This window comes from Muscardinus avellanarius (assembly GCF_963383645.1).
Source record: "Muscardinus avellanarius genome assembly, chromosome: 10".
Taxonomy (NCBI): domain Eukaryota; kingdom Metazoa; phylum Chordata; class Mammalia; order Rodentia; family Gliridae; genus Muscardinus; species Muscardinus avellanarius.
The window spans coordinates 71,772,897-71,792,197 of record NC_137796.1 but is presented as its reverse complement, the minus strand read 5'-3'; the positions used below and the strand labels follow the sequence as shown (position 1 = coordinate 71,792,197).

The 19,301-nt window shown below is 46.4% G+C and overlaps 1 protein-coding gene across 1 annotated transcript in view; it reads left to right on the top strand.

The window, feature by feature from the left end:
• SNX8 (sorting nexin 8) overlaps positions 1-19,301 on the top strand; it is a gene marked incomplete at both ends in the record, with an annotated part of 60,412 nt that overhangs the window by 28,297 nt on the left and 12,814 nt on the right. Inside the window, 6 exons of the mRNA XM_080704279.1 lie at positions 7,699-7,889; positions 10,361-10,478; positions 14,620-14,741; positions 17,457-17,537; positions 17,987-18,147; positions 18,862-18,994. Coding sequence (XP_080560405.1) covers positions 7,699-7,889; positions 10,361-10,478; positions 14,620-14,741; positions 17,457-17,537; positions 17,987-18,147; positions 18,862-18,994 — 806 coding nt within the window. The remainder of the gene's footprint in view (positions 1-7,698; positions 7,890-10,360; positions 10,479-14,619; positions 14,742-17,456; positions 17,538-17,986; positions 18,148-18,861; positions 18,995-19,301) is intronic.

Here is a 19,301-nt window from a genome sequence, read left to right as displayed (position 1 = left end):
GGTAGAAAAGCCCCTGGGTTCCACCCGCAGCAACACACACACACACACACACACACACACACACAAATAGGGCTGGGGGTGTAGCTCAAAGGTAGAATGTTCCTGGGTTCAATCCCCAGTACCACAAAAAAAGAAGAAAAAGTTACATAGAGTGAATTATTAAAAGAAAAAATTCTCTTAGGGTTAATGAGATGAATGAGATGGAGGCTATAGAAGTTTCGCCCCTCTGACACAGTGGCTGGGGACTGCCCTGGCCACAGGAAGACTGTGGCTAGAGCCTGTGACCCACGGATAGCAGCCCTGCTTCCCGCATTTGAGGCATGTCCTGGTGTCCCCTGGCCACAGAGCTGCTGAATTCCTATTTCCAAGGCTGGAGCATGGTAAGGAAGAGACTTCTGCTTCCGTTTCCTAAGAACTTGCTCAAGAATGTTGCTTAGAGGAGTTTTGAATCAAAGTTGAAGCGGTTTTGTGAGGAATATTCTCGTTGAAAGCTGTGGACATCTTCTGGCTGTCCTTTATTTCAGTGGGAAGAATTGTGCTCTGCAATGCCATTGTTCACTTGAGCGGCAGCAGCACTTTGGAGTCCCCGGGTGCTGTGATATGTTGAACATGCGTCTAGGCAAGGCTCTGAATTTCTTCTCTCTGCTCCCTGTGCAGTGGCTCCTAAACTGGCTGGAATCCTGAGAGAGGTGCACATTCTCAGGCCCCACCCAGACCTCCTGGTTGGGAAACTTGGGGTGGTATCAGCCATCTGTGACTTTGCTAGACATTGAACCCAGAGGCATTCTACCCCTCAGCTATACCCTCAGCCCTATTGTATTTTATTTTTTATTTGAAACAGGGTCTCACTAGGTTAATGAGCATCTCACTACTTGCCTGAGGCTGTCCTTGAACCTGCGATCCTCCTGTCTCAGCCTCCCAAGCACTGGGATTACAGGCATGTCCCACTGTGGCTGGCTAGGCCTAGTCATTTTTATTGTTCATTTTGAAATAGGGTCTCTCTAGGTTGCTGAGGGTCTCACTATGCTGCTCAGTCTTTCCTTGAACCTTAGATCTTGTCTCAGCCTCCCAAATACTGGAATTACAGGCATGCACCACAACACCCAGTTTATCCATCTGTGTTTGAACAAGCTTGCCAGGTCATTGTGTGTGTGAATGTGTGTGTGTGAGTGTGTGTTGTGTGTGTGTGTGTGTGTGCGTGTGTTACTGGGGATTGAACCCTAGGACATTTTAACTCTTAGATATATTCCTAGCCCTTCTTCTTCTTCGTTTTTGTACTGGGATTGAACCCAGGGACATTCTGCCTCGAAGCTATACCCCCCAGCACTATTTTTTATTTTATTTACTTATTTTGGGGAGTACTGGGGATTAAACCTAGAAACACGCTACCTCCGCACTATGCCCCAGCCCTATTTTTATTATTTATTTATTTATCTATCTATTTATTTATTTATTTACTTATTTATTTTTGGTGGTACTGGGGTTCCTGGAAACCCTTCTATCTCTGGGCTACACTCCCAGACCTATTTTATATTTTTATTTGGAAACAGGGGTCTCTTAAGCAAGCGAGGCTGGCCTCGAACCTGCGTGATCCTCCTGTCTTCTGCCTCCCAAGCGTGGAGATTACAAGCGTGTGCCACCACGCCCGGCTTATTCTTTATTTTGAAATAGGGTCTCCTTATGTTGCAGAGGGCCTCACTAAGTAGATGAAGCTGGCCATGAACCTGTGATCCTCCTGTCTCAGCCTCTCAAGTACTGGGATTACAAGTGTGTGTCACCATGCCCAACTTATTTTTTATTTCGAAACAGGGTCTTACTAAATTGTGGAGGTCCTTGCTAATTTGCTGAGTCTGGCCTTGAACCTGTGATCCTCCTGGTTCAACATCCTAAGTACTAGATTTCAAGGTGTGTGGCACCATATCTGGCACCCTATTTAATTTTAAACAGGGTCTTACTAAGTGTACTCTGGCCTTGAACCTGTGATCCTCCTGTCTCAGTCTCCCAAGTACTGGGATTATAGGTGTGCCACTGTGTTTGACTACTGCCAGGTGATTCTGATGCAGGCTCAGTTTGGTGACTCATGCCCTGTGGCTGTGTCATCTCTGGTTGGCCTTCGCCATCCCCACATTTGGTGAAGTGGCAGCCGAGGTGGGCAGCCTCCCTCAGTGGTAGAGAGCTGAACTTCAGTTCATCAGAAGACACATTCAGAACAGTAGGAATCTTGCTCCCTGCCTGAGAATGCCAGATGTCTTGTAATGACTCTAAAAGTACTTTACATAGCCAACAGCTGTCTGCCAGTGTGGGGGGAACCTGCATGGGACTAGGCTGCATGGATGGGGGTGTCACCAAATGTTTCGTGTAGCCCCTCCACTGGGTCCCGTGAAGTAGTGTTGGGGTCAGGCTGGACTAGGCCTGGCCTCTGGGTGGCAGAAGCAGTGGACGGCAGCTGTGCTGAGTGAGGACCTGTGTCTGTCCCCGTGCGCTGTGCAGAGAGCCTTCCGGCCCATCACTACTGCATATAACAGCATTTGCAAAAGGTTTGCTTAGAGGGTGGCATGTGCTACAGCATGGCTTGCTGACAAATCCTGTTTACTTCCTAAAGCTTGGGACTCTGAGATTACTGTGTAAAAATTGTGTTGGAAGAATGTGAGGAAGGGAGCGTGCATGCATTTGTGTGTATGTGCGCACATGCATGTGTTAGAAGTTTCATTATTTTCTGATTTGTGGATAACTGACTAGGACAATCACAAAATATCTTAAATATCACTCATTGGCTGGGCATGGTGGCTCATACTGTAATCCTTGTACTCAGGAGGCTGAGACAGGAGGATTGCAGGTTCATGGCCAGCCTCAGCTACTTAGTGAGGCCTTCTGCTATTTAGGGAGACCCTGTTTCAAAATAAAGAATGAAAAAGGTGTGTACTTTGGAAATAGAGTGCCCCTGGGTCCACTCCCCCGTACTGGAAAAAAAAAAATTGCTCATTGGCCATTTCTCTGTGTGTTGTGAAGGGGTCACAGTGTTGCTTTGGGCATGATGTGTCTCCCACCACCATGCCTGGTTCCTTGACACCTGCCCCTGCCCAACACCCCCAGCACCTCTGCTCACAGCATGGAGAGTACCCAGGGAGGAGTGGAGTGTGAACCTTGTGTGCGGCACGTGGAGGTGTTCATTTGTGGCCAGCCTGGGAAGCAGATAACCTCTGCAAACCTGTTGGATGGGTAGTAATCTCTGTTTTAGTTGGTGAATTTACAAAATCTTTTTGGATGGAGCATAATATATCTGGAAGGAAGTCGGGGACATTTATTGAATTTTTTTTTTTTTTTTTTTTTTGCTTGTTTTCAGCTTGACTGTCTCATTTAGTTCTGAAGCTGTCTGCTTGAAAGCTGAGAACATCACAGTAAAAGAGTTGTGCCAGAAGGGTTGGAGCAGGGAGGGACTGACATACAAGAGGCTTGTGAGGAGTTGTTGCTATATTCCAGGCTCAGAAGGTGCTGGCTGGGCCAGGATGGTAAGAGCACTTAGAGCCATTTTATGGATTGTAAATGCCAGAGGTGGCTGCTGGCTAGCCCACAAAGCTGGGAAACGATGCTGGCGGATTCCACTCCAAACCTCTCCACATCAGAGCCCATCCTTTGTCCACAGCCTTTCATGGTGTGGCCAAGCTGGGTCTCAATTAATCTGCTTTTTTTTTTTTTTTTTAATTTGGTAGTGGGGACTGAACCCAGAGATATTCTACTTCCTCTGAACTATATTCCCAGTTCCCCGTTTGTGTGGTATTGGGGATTGAGCCCAGGGGCATTCTATCTCTGAGCTACACTTCCCAGTCCTATTTTAATTTTATTTGGAAATAGCATCTCCCTAGGTTGATGAGAGTTTAGCTACTTGCTGAGGCTATACTCAAACCTGACCCTCCTGTCTCAGACTCTCAAGTACTGGGATTACAGGCATGTACCACCACACCTGGCTTTCAGTCCCCTTTAATTTTTTTTTTTTTTTTGTACTGGTGATGGAATCTAGGGGCTTCTACCTCTGAGCTACACCCCCAGCCCTATTTTGTTCTTTTACTTTGAAACAGGGTCTCACTAAGTTGCGGAGGGCCTCACTAAGTGGTTGAGGATGGTCTCAAACCTGTGATCCTCCTGTCTTAACCTCCCAAGTAGTGGGATTACAAGTGTGTGCTACCATACCTGGCTTTTAGTTGTTGTTGTTATTACTAGGGATTGAACTCAGGGGCATTCGACCTTTGGGCTACACCCCTTGCCCCCCCCCCCCCCTTTTTCCTTTTTCTTTTGAAACAGGAGCTTTCTAAATTGCCTAGGATCTCATTAAGTTGCTGAGGCTGGCTTTGAACCTGCAATCTTTCTGTCTTAGCCTCCCAGGTACTAGGATTACACGTTGTGCCACTGTACCTGGTTTCATTTAATCAGCTTTTTGTGTGGGAGCCAGGCTGGTGGACAGTGGACAGTGCATCCTCTAGGCATGGGACCATGTACCTTGAAGAGGGTGTCCGTTTGAAAATGCCATCAAAGTCTGTAACAATTATTCCCAAGGAAACCAGAAATTTTCTTCTTGTGTTTCTGCGCTTTCTAGTTTGTGGCTCATCATGTGACAGTGTAGCCATCCAAAGAGATCTTTTCTTCCATTTTTTTTCTTAGAGTTTGTTTTGCAAATATGGACATCTTCATTTAGTTAATTGGTGTTTGGAAGCATACTTCCTTGTGATTGGGACTGGAGCTTCCTAGAGAGTCACTATGATATTTAAGAGCAGCTAAGCATAGGAGCAGCGTCTTTGCTTTAAAATGTGTTTTTAAGTTCTGACTTTTAGATTCTCATGCGATCAAAGTTCAGATTCTTCACCAGCATGTGATCATTGGTAATCATTACTGAGTTCGCATGCTGTCTTGGGAGATTACCTTATTTTGATAATCAAGAAAATCCTAAAAAATTAATATTATATAATTAGTAAGAGAAAATATCACCTTTCTTAAAAAAAACCTAAATGGAGATCTCTGTGTCTCTCCGTTGTCTTTTCTCTCTTATTCTTTAGTTTTCTTTCACCATTGCTATCTTCTTTTATGTTAAGTCAATATTTCATTTTTTTTCTAATGTGGTACAGAGGATTGAATGCAGGGACATTCTTCCTCTGAGCTATGCCCCAGCCCTTTTGATTTTATTTATTTATTTTTTTTTGTGGTACTGGGGATGGGACCCAGGGGCATTTAACCTCCAAGCTACATCCCCAGCCCAATTTTTTTATTTTTTATTTTGAAACAGGGTCTCACTGAGTTGCAAAGGGCCTCAGTAAGTAGCTTGAGGCTGTCTGCAAACTGGGATCCTCCTGTCTCAACCTCCCAAATGCTGGGATTACAAGCGTGCGCCACCATGCTCGGCTCCCCTAGCCCTTTAAAAAATATATATATATTCTTTTTTCTTTGAGATAGAGTTTCACTAAGTTGCTGAGAGTCTCGCTAATTTGCTAAGGCTTGTCTCAAACCTGCAATCCTCCTGTCTCAGCTTCCCAAGTATTGGAATTACGGGTGTGTACTAGCACTCAGGGATTTTTATTATTTCAAAACATGGTCTCACTAAGTTACTGGACTGATTTGAACCTATGATTCTCCTGTCTTAGCCTCCCAAGTCCTGGGATTTCAGGCATGCACCACTATACTTGGCTCAAACTGATTTCTTTTTGTGTGTGTGTGTGGTATTGGGGGTTAAACCCAGTGGCATTCTACCTCTGAGCTACACCCCCAGCCCTTTTAAAAAATTTGTTTGGAAGAGGGTCTTGCTAGATTGCTGAGAGTCTCACTAAATTACTGAGGCTGCCCTCGAAACTTGATCCTTTTGTCTCATTCTCCCAAGTACTGGGATTATAAGGCACACACAACAATACCTGGCTTCAAATAGACTATTTATTTATTTATGTGTTTATTAATTTATCTTTGGTATTGGAGATCAAACCCAGGGCATTCTACCTCCGTGCTATAACCCTAGTCATTTTTATTTTTTATGTTGAAACTGGATTTTTTTTTTTTTTTTTTTTGCAGTATTAGGGATGGAACCCAGGGACATTATACCTCCGAGCTACAACCACAGCCCTGTTTTTAATTCTTTATTTTGAAACAGGGTCTTCACTAAATTGTGGAGAGTCTTACTAAATAGTGAGATTATAAGCGTGCACCATAATACCTGGCTTGAAACTGGATTTTGCTGGGCGTGGTGGCACACTCTTGTAATTTTAGTAATTAGGAGTCTGAGACAAGAGGATTGCAGGTTTGTGGCCAGCCTCAGGTACTTAGTGAGGGCCAGCAGAACTTAATCAAACTCTATTTCAAAGTAAAGAGTAAAAATTAAGGCCGGCAGTGTATCTCGGAGGTAGAATGTTCCTGGGTTCAATCCCTAGTACTGCAAATAAATAAATAAATAAATAAAGAAAGAAAGAACAAAACCAAAAACTGGATCTTGTTAAGTTCCTGAGGCTGGCTTTGAACCTGCAATCCTTCTGTTTCAGCCTCCCAGATACTGGAATTACAGGTGTGTGCCACTATACCCTTGCTCTAAACACTGACTCTGTGTGTGTGTGTGTGTGTGTGTGTGTGTGTGTGTGTGTGTGATACTGGGGATTGAACTCAGGGATCATTTTACCTCTGAGCTACACCCCCAGCCCTATTTTATTCTTTATTTTGAAAGAGGGTCTTAGTAAGTTGCAGAGGGCCTCAGTAAGCAGCTGAGGCTGGCTGTGAACCTGCGATCCTCCTGTCTCAGCCTCCCAAATACTGGGATTGCAAGCGTGCACCACCACACCTGGCATCCAAACTACTTTTAAACATGATTTCCTTGAGTGCTTGTTTTGTTTTGTTGCAGGCTGTTAGGCATCAGATCTCTCTGAATCGTTTCTTCCTGGCTTTTGTGCTTTGTGAATAATGTATGGCCAACTTGTCCATAAAGAGGCTATAGTTTAGTTATTTGGTTTATATGAGCTATCTACAAGCAGGCAGGTAGTATTTGTTGTTGTTGTTTTTGTTTTCCAAATTAATGTAGTTATTTGGCCTTTGAGTGCAATGTGTATTAATTATAGAGACATTGGGACATGTCAGAATTACATACCAGGCCGGGCGTGGTGGCACACGCTTGTAATCCCAGCATTCGGGAGGCTGAGACAGGAGGATCGTGGTTCTTGGACAGCCTCAGCTACTTAGTGAGGCCCTTTGCAACTCAGCGAGACCCTGTTTCAAAAATAAAGAATAAAAAATAGGGCTAGGGGTGTAGCTTGGAGGTAGAATGCCCCTGAGCTCCATCCTCAGTACTGGAAAAAAAAAAAAAAAAGAATTACACACCAGTTTCCTGTATTTGAATCCCTTCTTGAGTCTAGGGAACAGGACTCTTTTTTCACATAGTTTGTAAATATTTCACTTGGCTTTCTGGACCCTAGTTGAAGACTAGATTTGACTGGTTGTAGCTATGTGGCTTACGTGCTGATTCACAGGCAGGTGGAGCCTCCGCCTCTCAGGTAGTGGTTCTTTTGGGACATGCCCCTCAGTGCCAGCTTCGCAGAGTGAAGAATGAAGGTGGCCTGGCCGGGGGTGGGGTCTGGCTGCGTGGTGTGGGCAGAGTCCAAGTGCTGAGTGAGCATAGGGTCCAGGGAGCCTCCACTTTCTGAGCAGCTGTCTTTCGGGCATTTGCCTTTTCTCCTGTAGACTCACCAACACCCCAGATCATTGAGCGGAGGGACCTGGACCCTAGTCGAATGCAGATGCCGCAAGGAAACCCGTTGCTGCTGTCCTACACCTTGCAGGAGCTGCTGGCCAGGGACACCGTGCAGGTGGAGCTCATCCCGGAGAAGAAAGGCCTCTTCCTGAAGCATGTGGAATATGAGGTTTCCAGCCAGGTAACTGGCAAGATGTGTGTGTTGTGGGTGTCTGCGGGAGGGAGAACTAGGGCAAGTCTTAGGCAGGGTGGTGTGGGGAGAAAGTCCATGTGCCTGGCTCAGAGGAGCAGTCCCAAACCTGCTGGCATGGTCGAGCTGGACTTCTGCATGCATGCTGGCCCCCACATCTGACTCTGGCCCAGCCACGTGGCCCTGTCATCCCGTACAACCTCCTTATCACAGTGCTTTGGAATCCTGTTTCTCAGGAATCTCTTACAGGTAGTCCTCAGCGTGCAAATCCCGGACACAGGCAGGCCTGGTGGTAGTTTTGCAATCATTGGAATCCCTGAGGGTTAGGATGTCAACACTGGAGTATGGATTCCAAATACTGAATTGGCTTTGTAGGTGGGATTGGCATGTGTCCACCTAATCCCTTTAACAACACTGTCTCTCTGCCGCCGGGGCACACACAACGTCTGGATTCATCAGGTGCACCAGTGTGACAGCAGGCTTGGTGCTCCAGCTTGTGGCGCTTTGTGACATTAGCACTGTTGGTCTTTCTGCCCTATGTCTGCTATTTTTCAGTGTCTTAGTTCAGTTAGGGTAGATTGTGGGGGTATTATTTATTTATTTATTTTTGCGGGTTTGGGGATGTAACCCAGGGACATTTGACCTCCGAGCTACACCCTCTGCCTTATTTTTTATTCTTTATGTTTGAAACAGGGTCTCACTAAGTTGCGGAGGGCCTCACTAAGTAGCTGAGGCTGTCTGCGAACCATGATCTTCCAGTCTCAGCCTCCGAATGCTGGGATTACAAGCGTGCGCCACCACACCCGGCTTTATTTATTTATTTTTGTACTGAGAATTGAACCCAGGAACATTCTACCTCTCAGCTACATCCCCAGCCCTTTACATTTTATTATTATTTTTAAAAGTTTTTTTTTTGTTTTTTTTTTTGTGGTGGTACTGGGGATGGAACCCTTCCACCTCTGGGCTACACTCACAAACATATTTTTTATATTTTATTTGGAAACAGGGTCTCTGAAGCCAGCGAGGCTGGCTTTGAACCTGCACGATCCTCTTGTCTCTGCCTCCCAAGCGCGGGGATTATAAGCGTGCGCCACCATGCCCGGCTTTTTAAAAGTTTTGAAACAGGGTCTGGCTCAATTGCTGAGGCTAGCCTTGAACCTGCAACCCTCCTGTCTTAGCCTCCCAAGGACCGGGATTGTAGGTGTGGCACCATGCCTGGCTAGGAGGAGAGTCTTTTTTGCTTCTGTTGCCTGAGTTTGCTTAAATTGCCTACTAACTGTGGGGCGTGGGGAGCCTGCTGAGCGCAGGTTTCCTCTGTTGTGTGCATCTGTGGAGTACAGGCAGTCACGATGCAGGTGTATCCTGAGTAGAGATGGAGACACGGGACTTCGTATATTTTGACAATATCGTGAACTTGGTTTTGAAATTTTCTGCTCACACGCGTTTCTTGTGCGAGTTGTCAGGTCCAGGTGAGTGACTCTAGTGAGTGGGGTGCTCAGCCTGATCAGCATGGCAGTTCTGGTGCAGTTTGAAGGCTGAAGAGTGTGAGTCACGTGTGTCCTGTCTGTCATGTTCAGGGCTTGGTCTGTTCTCAGACAGTAGTGAGGCTCGTGTTGGTGCCAGTGAGGCAAAGAGTGTGATTCCTGTGCTGCCTTTTTTTTTTTTTTTTTTTTTTTTTAAATACTGGGGATCGAACCCAGGGGCATTCTACCTCCCAAGTTATACCCCAAACCCTTTTTATTTTTTATTTTGAAGCAGGTTCTTGCTAAGTTGCCGAGGGTCTTGCTAAGTTGTCGAGGATGCCCTATATCCTGGGATTCTCCTGTCTCAGCCTCTTAAGCACTGGGGTTATAGGTATGTGCCACAGTGCCCAGTGAAATATTTATTTATTTTTTGCGGTGTCAGGGATTATACCCAGGGCCTCATGTATACTAGGCAAGCCCTCTACCCCTGAGCCATATCCCTAGCCTTATGCTATCTCTTAGGCATAGAATGGGCACCCACCTTAGAGTAACACACCTGTAAAAAGTCTTGCCAAGAAAAAGAGCTGCCCACAGTAACAGTTGTATTTCCAGCGAGGTGCAATGGTGCACGCCTGTAATTCCAGTACTTAGGAAGCTAAGACAGAAGGATTGCAGGTTTAGACCAGCCTCAGCAATTTAGCGAGGCCCTCAGAAACTTAGATCCTGTTTCAAAACAAAAAATAACATAGATAGAACGCCCTTGGGTTTATTCCCCTGGGTGTGTGTGTGTGTGTGTGTGTGTGTGTGTGTGACACACACACGCACACACATGCATTTTGAATTGTAGGATCCCCCTTTTGGTAAAAGGTAAAAGATTATAAAGGATTCGGGAATGTTATTTCCATGGGCTTTGTTGCACGATGGAGGGAGAGGAAAGGAAAATGGTGAGAGGCTATGGTTTCTGATTTCCAGTCTGAGCTCTAAACCTTTCTTTTGTAGCGCTTCAAGTCCTCTGTGTACAGGAGGTACAATGACTTTGTGGTCTTCCATGAAATGCTGCTACACAAGTTCCCCTATCGCATGGTGCCAGCTCTGCCACCCAAGAGAGTGCTGGGAGGTAAAGCTGGGCTTGGGGAAGCTGGGACGGGTGGGAGCCAGTCCACCCACAGGAATGGCTCAGCGATGGGTCCTGTGGCAGACAGGGATGCCAGCCTTGTCTTGAGGTCAGGAGGAGGTTGGCAGCAGGTCTGTGGTGTGTATAAGCCCATTGGCCATCCCAAGGTCATAGTTGAGGATGAGCCCAGGTCTAGTGCAGGGAGGGAGACCATCACCCAGAACCCTTAGCACACTGGAGCCTTGTGGCTGGGTGGAAGGGATTGACATGTCAGGAGGACCCTCATTGTATGGGTAGGAGAGAAGGAGCGTGGGTCTGCTCTCAGACTCAGGGTCCTGGCTGGGTATGATGTTGCATGCCTATAGTCCCAGCACTTGGGAGGCTGAAACAGAAGGATTGCAGGTTCAAAGCCAGCCTTACCAACCTAGTGAAAACCTCAGAAACTTAGTGGTGAGACCCTGTTTCCAAATAAAAAAATAAAGTAGGGTCAGGGGTATGGCTTGGAGGTAGAACGCCACTGTATTTAATCCTGAGTACCACAAAAACAACAACAACAACAACAACAACAACAACAACAAAAACAAAAACAAGCCAGGCATGGTGGTGCATACTTATAATCCCACTTGGGAGCCTGGGACAGGAGGATAGCAGGTTTGAAGCCAGCTTAAGAATTTAGTGAGGCTGTCATCAATTTATTGAGACCCTGTTTCCAAGTAAAAAATAAAGTAGGGCCAGAGGTATGGCTCGGAGGTAGAACACCACTGAATTTGATGCTGAGTACCACAAAAAAATAAAAGGCAGGCATGGTGGTACATACTTGCAATCCCACTTGGGAGCCTGGGACAGGAGGATCGCAGGTATGAAGCCAGCTTTAGCAATTTATTGAGGCTGTCATCAACTTAGACCTAGATTCCAAGTAAAAACCAAAATAGGACTTGGTGTATAACTTGGAGGTAGAATGCTCCTGAGTTCAAATCCCTAGTACCAGAAAACTGAAACAGAAACAAACTAAATAAAACCAGAAACAAGCTCAGACAGCCCAGACTTCTAGAGCTCCTGAGTGGCAGTGGCCAGGAGCTCTGTTTGTTTATGTGGCTGGCAGTCAGATTCTCCTGCATTGGCAGAGCCTTGTGAACCTGAGCAGTAGGTGCCAGGGTAGCAGTAGCAGAATTCATGGCAGAGGACAGAAGCAGAGGTAAGGTAGGAAATGTGATCTGCATCTTAGAGGAGATGGCGCTGCAGCTGGCTGCCCTGTCTCTATTGCTGCTGCTGAGAATTGCCGCCAGCGAGGTGGAAGGTCCAGATAACCTGCAGGCCCTTTCTCCACTGGCCTGTTTCTTGCAGTGCTCTGGGGTTCAGGGATCTTCAGGTGCCATACCTGGATCTCACTGGTCGTTCTTCCCACAGCTCTTGTCTCCAAATCTGCATATATCTTGATGATAGGTGAGTGCTGAGAGCCAACTGGTCCACTTGTATTCTTTCCTTTTGTGTGTGTGTGGTACTGGGGATTGTGCCCGTGAGCACTCTACCACTGAGCTACACCTCCAGCCCTTTTATTTTATTTTGAGACAAGGTCTTGCTAAGTTGCCAAGGCTGGCTTTCAACATGCCATCGTCCTGCCTCAGCCTCCCAAGTACTGGGATTACAAGTGTGTGCCTTTGTGCCCAGTTGCTTGCCTCAACCAGTCCATACTCTGCCATTTTTAGCCATCCCAAAACAGCAATGAACTTGGCTGGAGAAAAGCTTGAGGATTACACTGTGGCCCAGCTTCCCCCATTCTGAAATCCTTCAACATGAACACGAGAACCTTTGCCTCCCGCTGGCCACTGTGTAGCTCAATATCTGATAACATCATGTTCTCGGCCTTTGTGCACTGTGGGACAGACTGTGCCGGTCACGTTTGATGGTATAAGGAATGCTAAGGGCAGTGAAGATCAGAAGATGCATGCAGGGACGTGATGCTTGCTAACATCCAACATCAGATATACCGTGTCAGGGTTTAGGACCTGGAAGCTGTGTGCAAGCTCACATGACTAATTTCCAAAGGGCAGCATTCTACTGAGGAGACCTCACCGTCTTGAGGGTGGAGGTGGGACTTGTCTCACTGAAGTTTCAATAACTTACAGGGTTTTTCTTTCTTTCTTTCTTTCTTTTTTTTTGGTACTGGGAATAGAACCTAGGGACATTCTACGTCTATAGAGCTATAACCCCAGCCCTATTTTACTTTTTTATTTTGAAACAGCATTTTACTAAATTGTGGAGGGTCTTGCTAAGTTGCCGAAGCTGTCCTTGAACCTGCAATCCTCCTATGTCAGCCTCTCAAGTACTGGGATTACAGGTGTGTACCACCATGTCTGGCAGGCTTTTTTACTTTTTATTTTGAAATGGGGTCTTGCTAAGTTGCTGAGGGTCTCACATGACTTATACCATGTTAGAGACAATTTCTATTTGTGGTCAAATTTAAGTATTCTTTTTATTCTTTATTTTGAAACAGGGTTTCACTAAGTTGAATAGGGCCTCACTAAGTTGCTGAGGCTGGCTGCGAACCTGTGATCCTGTCTCAGCCTCCCAAGTACTGAGATTACAAGTATGCACTACAACATCCAGCTGTTTTTTTTTTTTTGGTGGTACTGGGGATGGAACCCAGGGGCACTGTATCTCTGCGCTACACCCCAAGCCCTAGTTTTTAGTCTTTTTAGTTTTTGAAACAGGGTCTCAGTTGTGAAGGGCCTTGCTAAGCAAACTGGAACCCTCTGGTCTTGGCCTCCCGAATGCTGAGATTACAAGTGTGCGCCACCACGCCTGACCTTCCTTTTTTTTTTTTTTTGGTACTGTGGGTTGAACCAGGGGCATTCTATCTTCGAGTTACACCCCTAGAACAAACATTCATTCATTCATCCATTCATTCATTCAGTGGTACTGGGGATGAAATTCAGGGACCTTTATCTTCAGTCTACACCCCCAGACCTATTTTATTTTTTTATTTGGAAACAGTGTCTCACTAAGTTGCTGAGAACCTAAATAAGTTGCTGAGGCTGTCTTTGAGCCTTTGATCCTCCTTTCTCAGCCTCTAAAGTACTGGGATTACAAGTATGTACCACCATGCTTGGCTTAAATATATTTATTTTTTGGTGGTACTGGGGATGGAACCCAGGGGCCTTCTACCTCCGGGCAACACTCCCAGACCTATTTTACATTTTATATTTTTTATTTGGAAACAGGGTCTCTGCGCAATCCTCCTGTAATCCCCTAAACTGTAAGCCTCCCAAGCTTGGGGATTACAAGAGTGTGCCACCACGCCTGGCTCGGCTTATTTTATTTTGAAATAGGGTCTCGCTAACTTGCCGAGAGTCTCACCTCAAGTATACGCTCCCAAGTATTGGGATTGCAGGCATGTGTCACGGGGCCCTGCTCCAAATGAAAGCATTTAATAATTGGCTCCATTACAGAGTAAAGATATAGGTGATATGAATAGGAAAACTGAGCTGTGTTTATTTATCAGCATCACAGAACCTATTTATTCATCAAAAGAATTGCCAGAAAACGTCATTAGGAGATGCTTCCTATGTAAGTTATCAAAGTGAGAAATCAAGACTTGGTTCTCAGAAAGAAGCCAGGTATAGTGGCACGTGCCAGCTACTTAGGAGGCTGAGGAAGAAGAGTCACTTGATTCCTGGAGTTTGATGACAGTCAGTCTGGGCAACATAGTGAGACTCTGTTCCAAAAAAAAGAAAAAAGAAATGCCAGGTGTGTGACACATTATGTCTATAATCACAGTACTTGGGAGGCTGAGACAGAAGGATCACAGGTTTGAAGTCAACTTAGTGAAACTGTTTCCAAAGGATAGAAAGTTCTTGGGTTCCACCCTCAGCAACACACACACACACACACACACACACACACACACACACACACACACACACGGCGCAGGGAAATCAGATGAGACCTGGCTCTCAGTAGTTGACTAGAACCCATAGATGGTGGTTTTCCTTGGCAGTTCCTGAACCCAGGTGTGGGAGTGGAGGTGAGGCTCTGACACCTCTGTAGCTCCCAAGCCCTCTGACCTGAGATGCTCTGGGGACCTGCTCACAGTGGAGTTTTGGCAAGCGCTGACTCTGTTTAGTGACTCCACAATCTTTTTCAGCGGACAGGGAATTCATCGAGGGCCGAAGGAGGGCCCTGAAGCGCTTCATTAACCTGGTGGCCCGGCATCCCCCATTCTCTGAGGACGCCATCCTCAAGCTCTTCCTCTCCTTCAGCGGCTCAGTAAGTGTGTCCTGTGGGACTGGGTGGGCTGGGTCTGAGGCTCCTGAAGCTCCTGTTTCATTCATTGTTTTGGTACAGGGAGGGGTGAACCCTGGGGCATTCTATCTCCAAGTTATAACCTTAGCCCTTTAAATTTGTTTTTTTTTTTTTTTGTTTTTTTTTTTAAATTTTGAAACAGTCTCACTGAGTTGCTGAGGATCTCACTACATTTTTTGGGCTGGCCTTGAACTTGTGAGAGTCACCTGTCTCAGCCTCCCAAGTACTGGGATTATAGGCGCATACCTCCACACTTGGGTTGTTTTCATTTTCCTTTCTTTCTTTCTTTCTTTCTTTCTTTCTTTCTTTCTTTCTTTCTTTCTTTCTTTCTTTCTTTCTTTCTTTTTTTGGTGGGTCTGGGGATGGAATCCAGGGACATTCGACCTCCAAGCTACATCCTCTGCCCTATTTTTTTATTCTTTTTTTATTTTTATTTTTTTGTGGAACTGGGGGTGGAACCCAGAGGCTTTCTAATTCCAGGCTGCACTCTCAGACCTAGTTTTTATACTTTATTTGGAAACAGGGTCTCACTAAGTTGCCAAGAGCTTCACTCTAAGTAGTTGAGGCTGTCCTACTTTTACCTCACTAAGTAGCTGACTTGGAACCTGCAGGATCCTCCTATCTCAGCCTCCCAAGCCCGTGCGCCACCATGCCTGGCTTATTCTTGAAACAGGGTCTCACTAAGTTGTGGAAGGCCTCACTAAGTAGCTGAGTCTGTCCACGAACCGTGATCCTCCTGCCTCGGCCTCCTGAATGCTGGGATTATAAGCATGTGCCACCATGCCCAACTCTTATTTTCATTCTCGACTCTGCTTTTGTTCTCTTGTTTGTCTTTGTTTGGGTGCCTAGAAGGCATTTACTTTATTTATTTGGTGGGGTACTGGGAATTTTACCCAGGAACATTATATTCGGAGCTGTACCCCAACCCTTTTTTATCTTTTTGTGGTGCTAGGGATTGAATCCAGGGGTATTCTACCTTTGAACTATACCACCAGTCCAACTTTTTCTTCTTTATTTTTGAAATAGGGTCTTACTAAATTGCAGAAGGCCTCACTAAGTAGCTGAAGTTGGCCATGAACCCGGATCCTCTGTCTTAGCCTCCCAAGCGTTGGGATTACAAGCGTGCGCCACCACGTCTGGCTGTGTTTGTTTTGTTTGTTTCTTCTTCACCCTAGAACTTTTAATTTTTTTAAATTTTATATTATTATTATTAGTAGTAGTATTAGTATTAGTAGTAGTAGTACTGGGGCTGGAACTCAGGGGCATTCTACTTCTGAGCTAAACTCTCAGCCCTATTTTTATTTTTATTTTTTTGAAACAGGATTTCTCTAAGTTGTGGAGGGCCTCACTAAGTTGCTGAGCTGGCCTTGAACCTGTAACCCTACTGTCTCAGCCTTACACGTACTGAGATTACAGGCATGTGCCACCATAGGGTCTATGTGTGTGTTTGTGTGTGCATGTGTGTGTGTGTGTATATGTGTATGAATGGGGGTGGTATTGAGGATTGAACCCAGAGCCATTCTACTTCTGAGCTATACGTATCCTCAGTCCTATTTTATTTTTTTATTTTGAAACAGTGTCTTGCCATGTTGCTGAGAGTTGGCCTTGAATCTGTGATCCTCCTGTCTCAGCCTCCCAAATACTGAGATTACAGTGAGCCACCATGCCCAGTGAGGTGCTTCTTGAAGCATCTTGGAAGCCCTAGAATTCCTTAGCCGTGATAGCTGTGTATTAGCTTCTCCTTTCCTGGTGACTCCTTATTTGAAGTTTGTCTTTGCTAAAGAGGCCTCTCCAGGCTCTTGGCCGGGCTAGAGCACTACTGTCCTCTGCCTGCCAGCTGTCCTGGGGCTCTGGGCTTCCCAGCCCTCAGGTCTGTGCAAACGAAGAAGAAACTTCAGTGCCCCTTCTCGGCTCCATTGGGAACCTAGCAGTTGGATGCGATGCTGTCCGTCTCAGCATCAGTGCTGTCCCTAATGCCACATTTCTGGAGAGAGACTTCACTTGGTCATGTTCCTGTCCTTAAGACAGGCTTTCCTACAGTTCAATGAAAGAAAATCCAAGGGCAGCAGGGAGGTTGTGAAATATTGAGGAGAAACAAATGGATGGATGCAGGCTTCTCTTGAGAAGGGACTATGTCCTATTTTTTTTTTTTTTTTGGGCAATACTGGGGATGGAACCCAGGGGCATTGTACTTCTGAGCGGCACCCCCAGCCCTATTTTTAGTGTTTTATTATTATTATTATTATTTTGTAGTACTGGGGTTCCTGGAAACCCTTCTACCTCCGGGCTACACTCTCAGACCTATTTTTTAATATTTTTACTTGGAAACAGGGTCTCTTAAGCCAGCGAGACTGGCTTCAAACCTGTCTTCCTGTCTCCGCCTCTCAAGCACGGGGATTACAAGTGTGTGCACCACCACGTCCGGCTAGTCTTTAATTTTTTTAAATTTATTTAAATTTTTTTTATTCTTTTATTTTTGAAATAGGGTCTTGCTGACTTGTGAAGGGCCTCACTAAGTAGCTGAGGCTGTCTGCAAACCACGATCCTCTGGTCTCTGCCTCTCGAATGCTGGGATTACAAGCGTGCGCCACCACGCCTGGCTATGTCCTACTTTTACTTGTCGGCTCATGTAGCATGCGTGGCCACGGAAGAGGGTGCAGTTGTCTCTTTCTTTTGCAGGATGTGCAGAATAAGCTAAAGGAAGCAGCCCAGTGTGTTGGAGATGAATTCATGAACTGTAAGCTGGCTACTAGGGCCAAGGTATTTTTCTAATTTCGCATATTTCTTTCCTTGTTAATCAGAGAAATAGTAATGTTATTTTATTGGTGGTACTGAGGATTGAACCCAGAGGCATTCTACCTCTGACCCCAGCCCTATTTTTTATTCTTTATTTTGAAACAGGGTTTCACTAAATTGTGGAGGGCCTGAATAGCTGAGACTGACCTTGAATCTGCAGTCCTCCTGTCTCAGCCTCCCAAGTACTGAGATTACGGGTGTGTACCACCACACCCGGCTTCAACAATAATTTAACACTTAATGATAACTCGTGTTGCCTCTTCTGTGGGCAGGAATCATCCCAAGATCCCTGTATACTTTTCTCAATCAATCCTTTTTCGGATGCCCTGGAACAGGGTTCTGCATATCTCGGAGATGAGGCCCTATCCTCTGAGCAGCAGGGCCACCCACAGTCTCTCTCTTGTCCCTGTCAGGATTTCCTCCCCGCTGACATCCAGACCCAGTTTGCTATGAGCCGGGAGCTAATTCGAAACATCTACAACAGCTTCTACAAACTGCGGGACAGGGCCGAGCGGATGGCCGCAAGGGCCATCGACAATGCTGCTGATCTTCTCATATTCGGGAAGGAGCTAAGGCAGGTGGTCTTTGGGGTCTGTGGGCAGATGTGGTGGGGGTTCTAAGATGGTAGCAGGCTCTGGGCAGGTTACAATTTCCATAGTAACCGTCATCCTCACCTGTTTCACAATAGAAGGGAAGGAGAACGGGCAGCCAGGCTTGGTGGTGCATACCTATAATCCCAGTACTTGGGAGGCTGAGACAGGAGGATTGCAGGTTTGAGGCCAGCCGTAGCAACTTAGTGAGATTCTCAGGAGTTTAGCTAGACCCGATTTCAAAATGAAAAACAAAAAGGGCCGGGGGCGGGGGGTAGCTTGAAGATAGAATGCTTTGGGTTTAATCACCACTTCTACCCCCCAAAATACAAAAAGTGGGCGGGGCAAGTGGGGGCATATTTAGGAGAAAAATGCTGCAGAATTTAGGGGAGCAGTGTGGGTTCCTGAAACACAGAATGCTCATCAGATCTGTCGTGTCAGGATTCATCTCAGGAAGGAGCAGCCCGTGGCTTGCAGCATGTCCTCTCCTCTAGGCGTGTGGCAGGACCCCTTTTCCCTCGCACATGACTGCCCGGGGTCCTGCTGGGAAGAGAAGTGACTGGTTCAGTCTGGAGTGGGGCCCCAGATCCCACCACCCCGCCACCTCCCAGAGTCTGTACAGACCTCGTAGGCGTGGGGTTGAGGCCAGCCAGGGGCTCGCAGGTAACTTCTCCTGTCCTGTGTTTCACTTCCTGCAGTGCGTTAGGCTCTGACACGACCCCGCTGCCCTCCTGGGCCACCCTGCACCTCAGCACCTGGGGCTCCCTGAAGCAGGCTCTGAAGGGCCTGTCTGTGGAGTTCGCGTTGCTGGCCGACAAAGCCGCGCAGCAGGTGAGTGCTCCTGCTCTCCGCGGGCATCCGTCCCCAGAACATTCCGTGCCCGGGCGGGGAGCATCGCCACCTTAGTCCAGCTCGAGTGCTGAGCATCTACCGAACCAGCACCTGTTTCTAGGTGGAAACCACTTGTCCCCATCTGTTCCAGCTGGCTCCCCACAAGCCATTTATGCTTTGGAGAGAGCTGCCTGTGGCAGAAGCAGATTGGATTCTGCTCTCTTGAGCTTTGACTTTGCTGAGAGTAAGAGGTAGATCTAGTCTTGAGATTGTCATCTTGTATGTGCAAGCATTCTTCTGGGCGGAC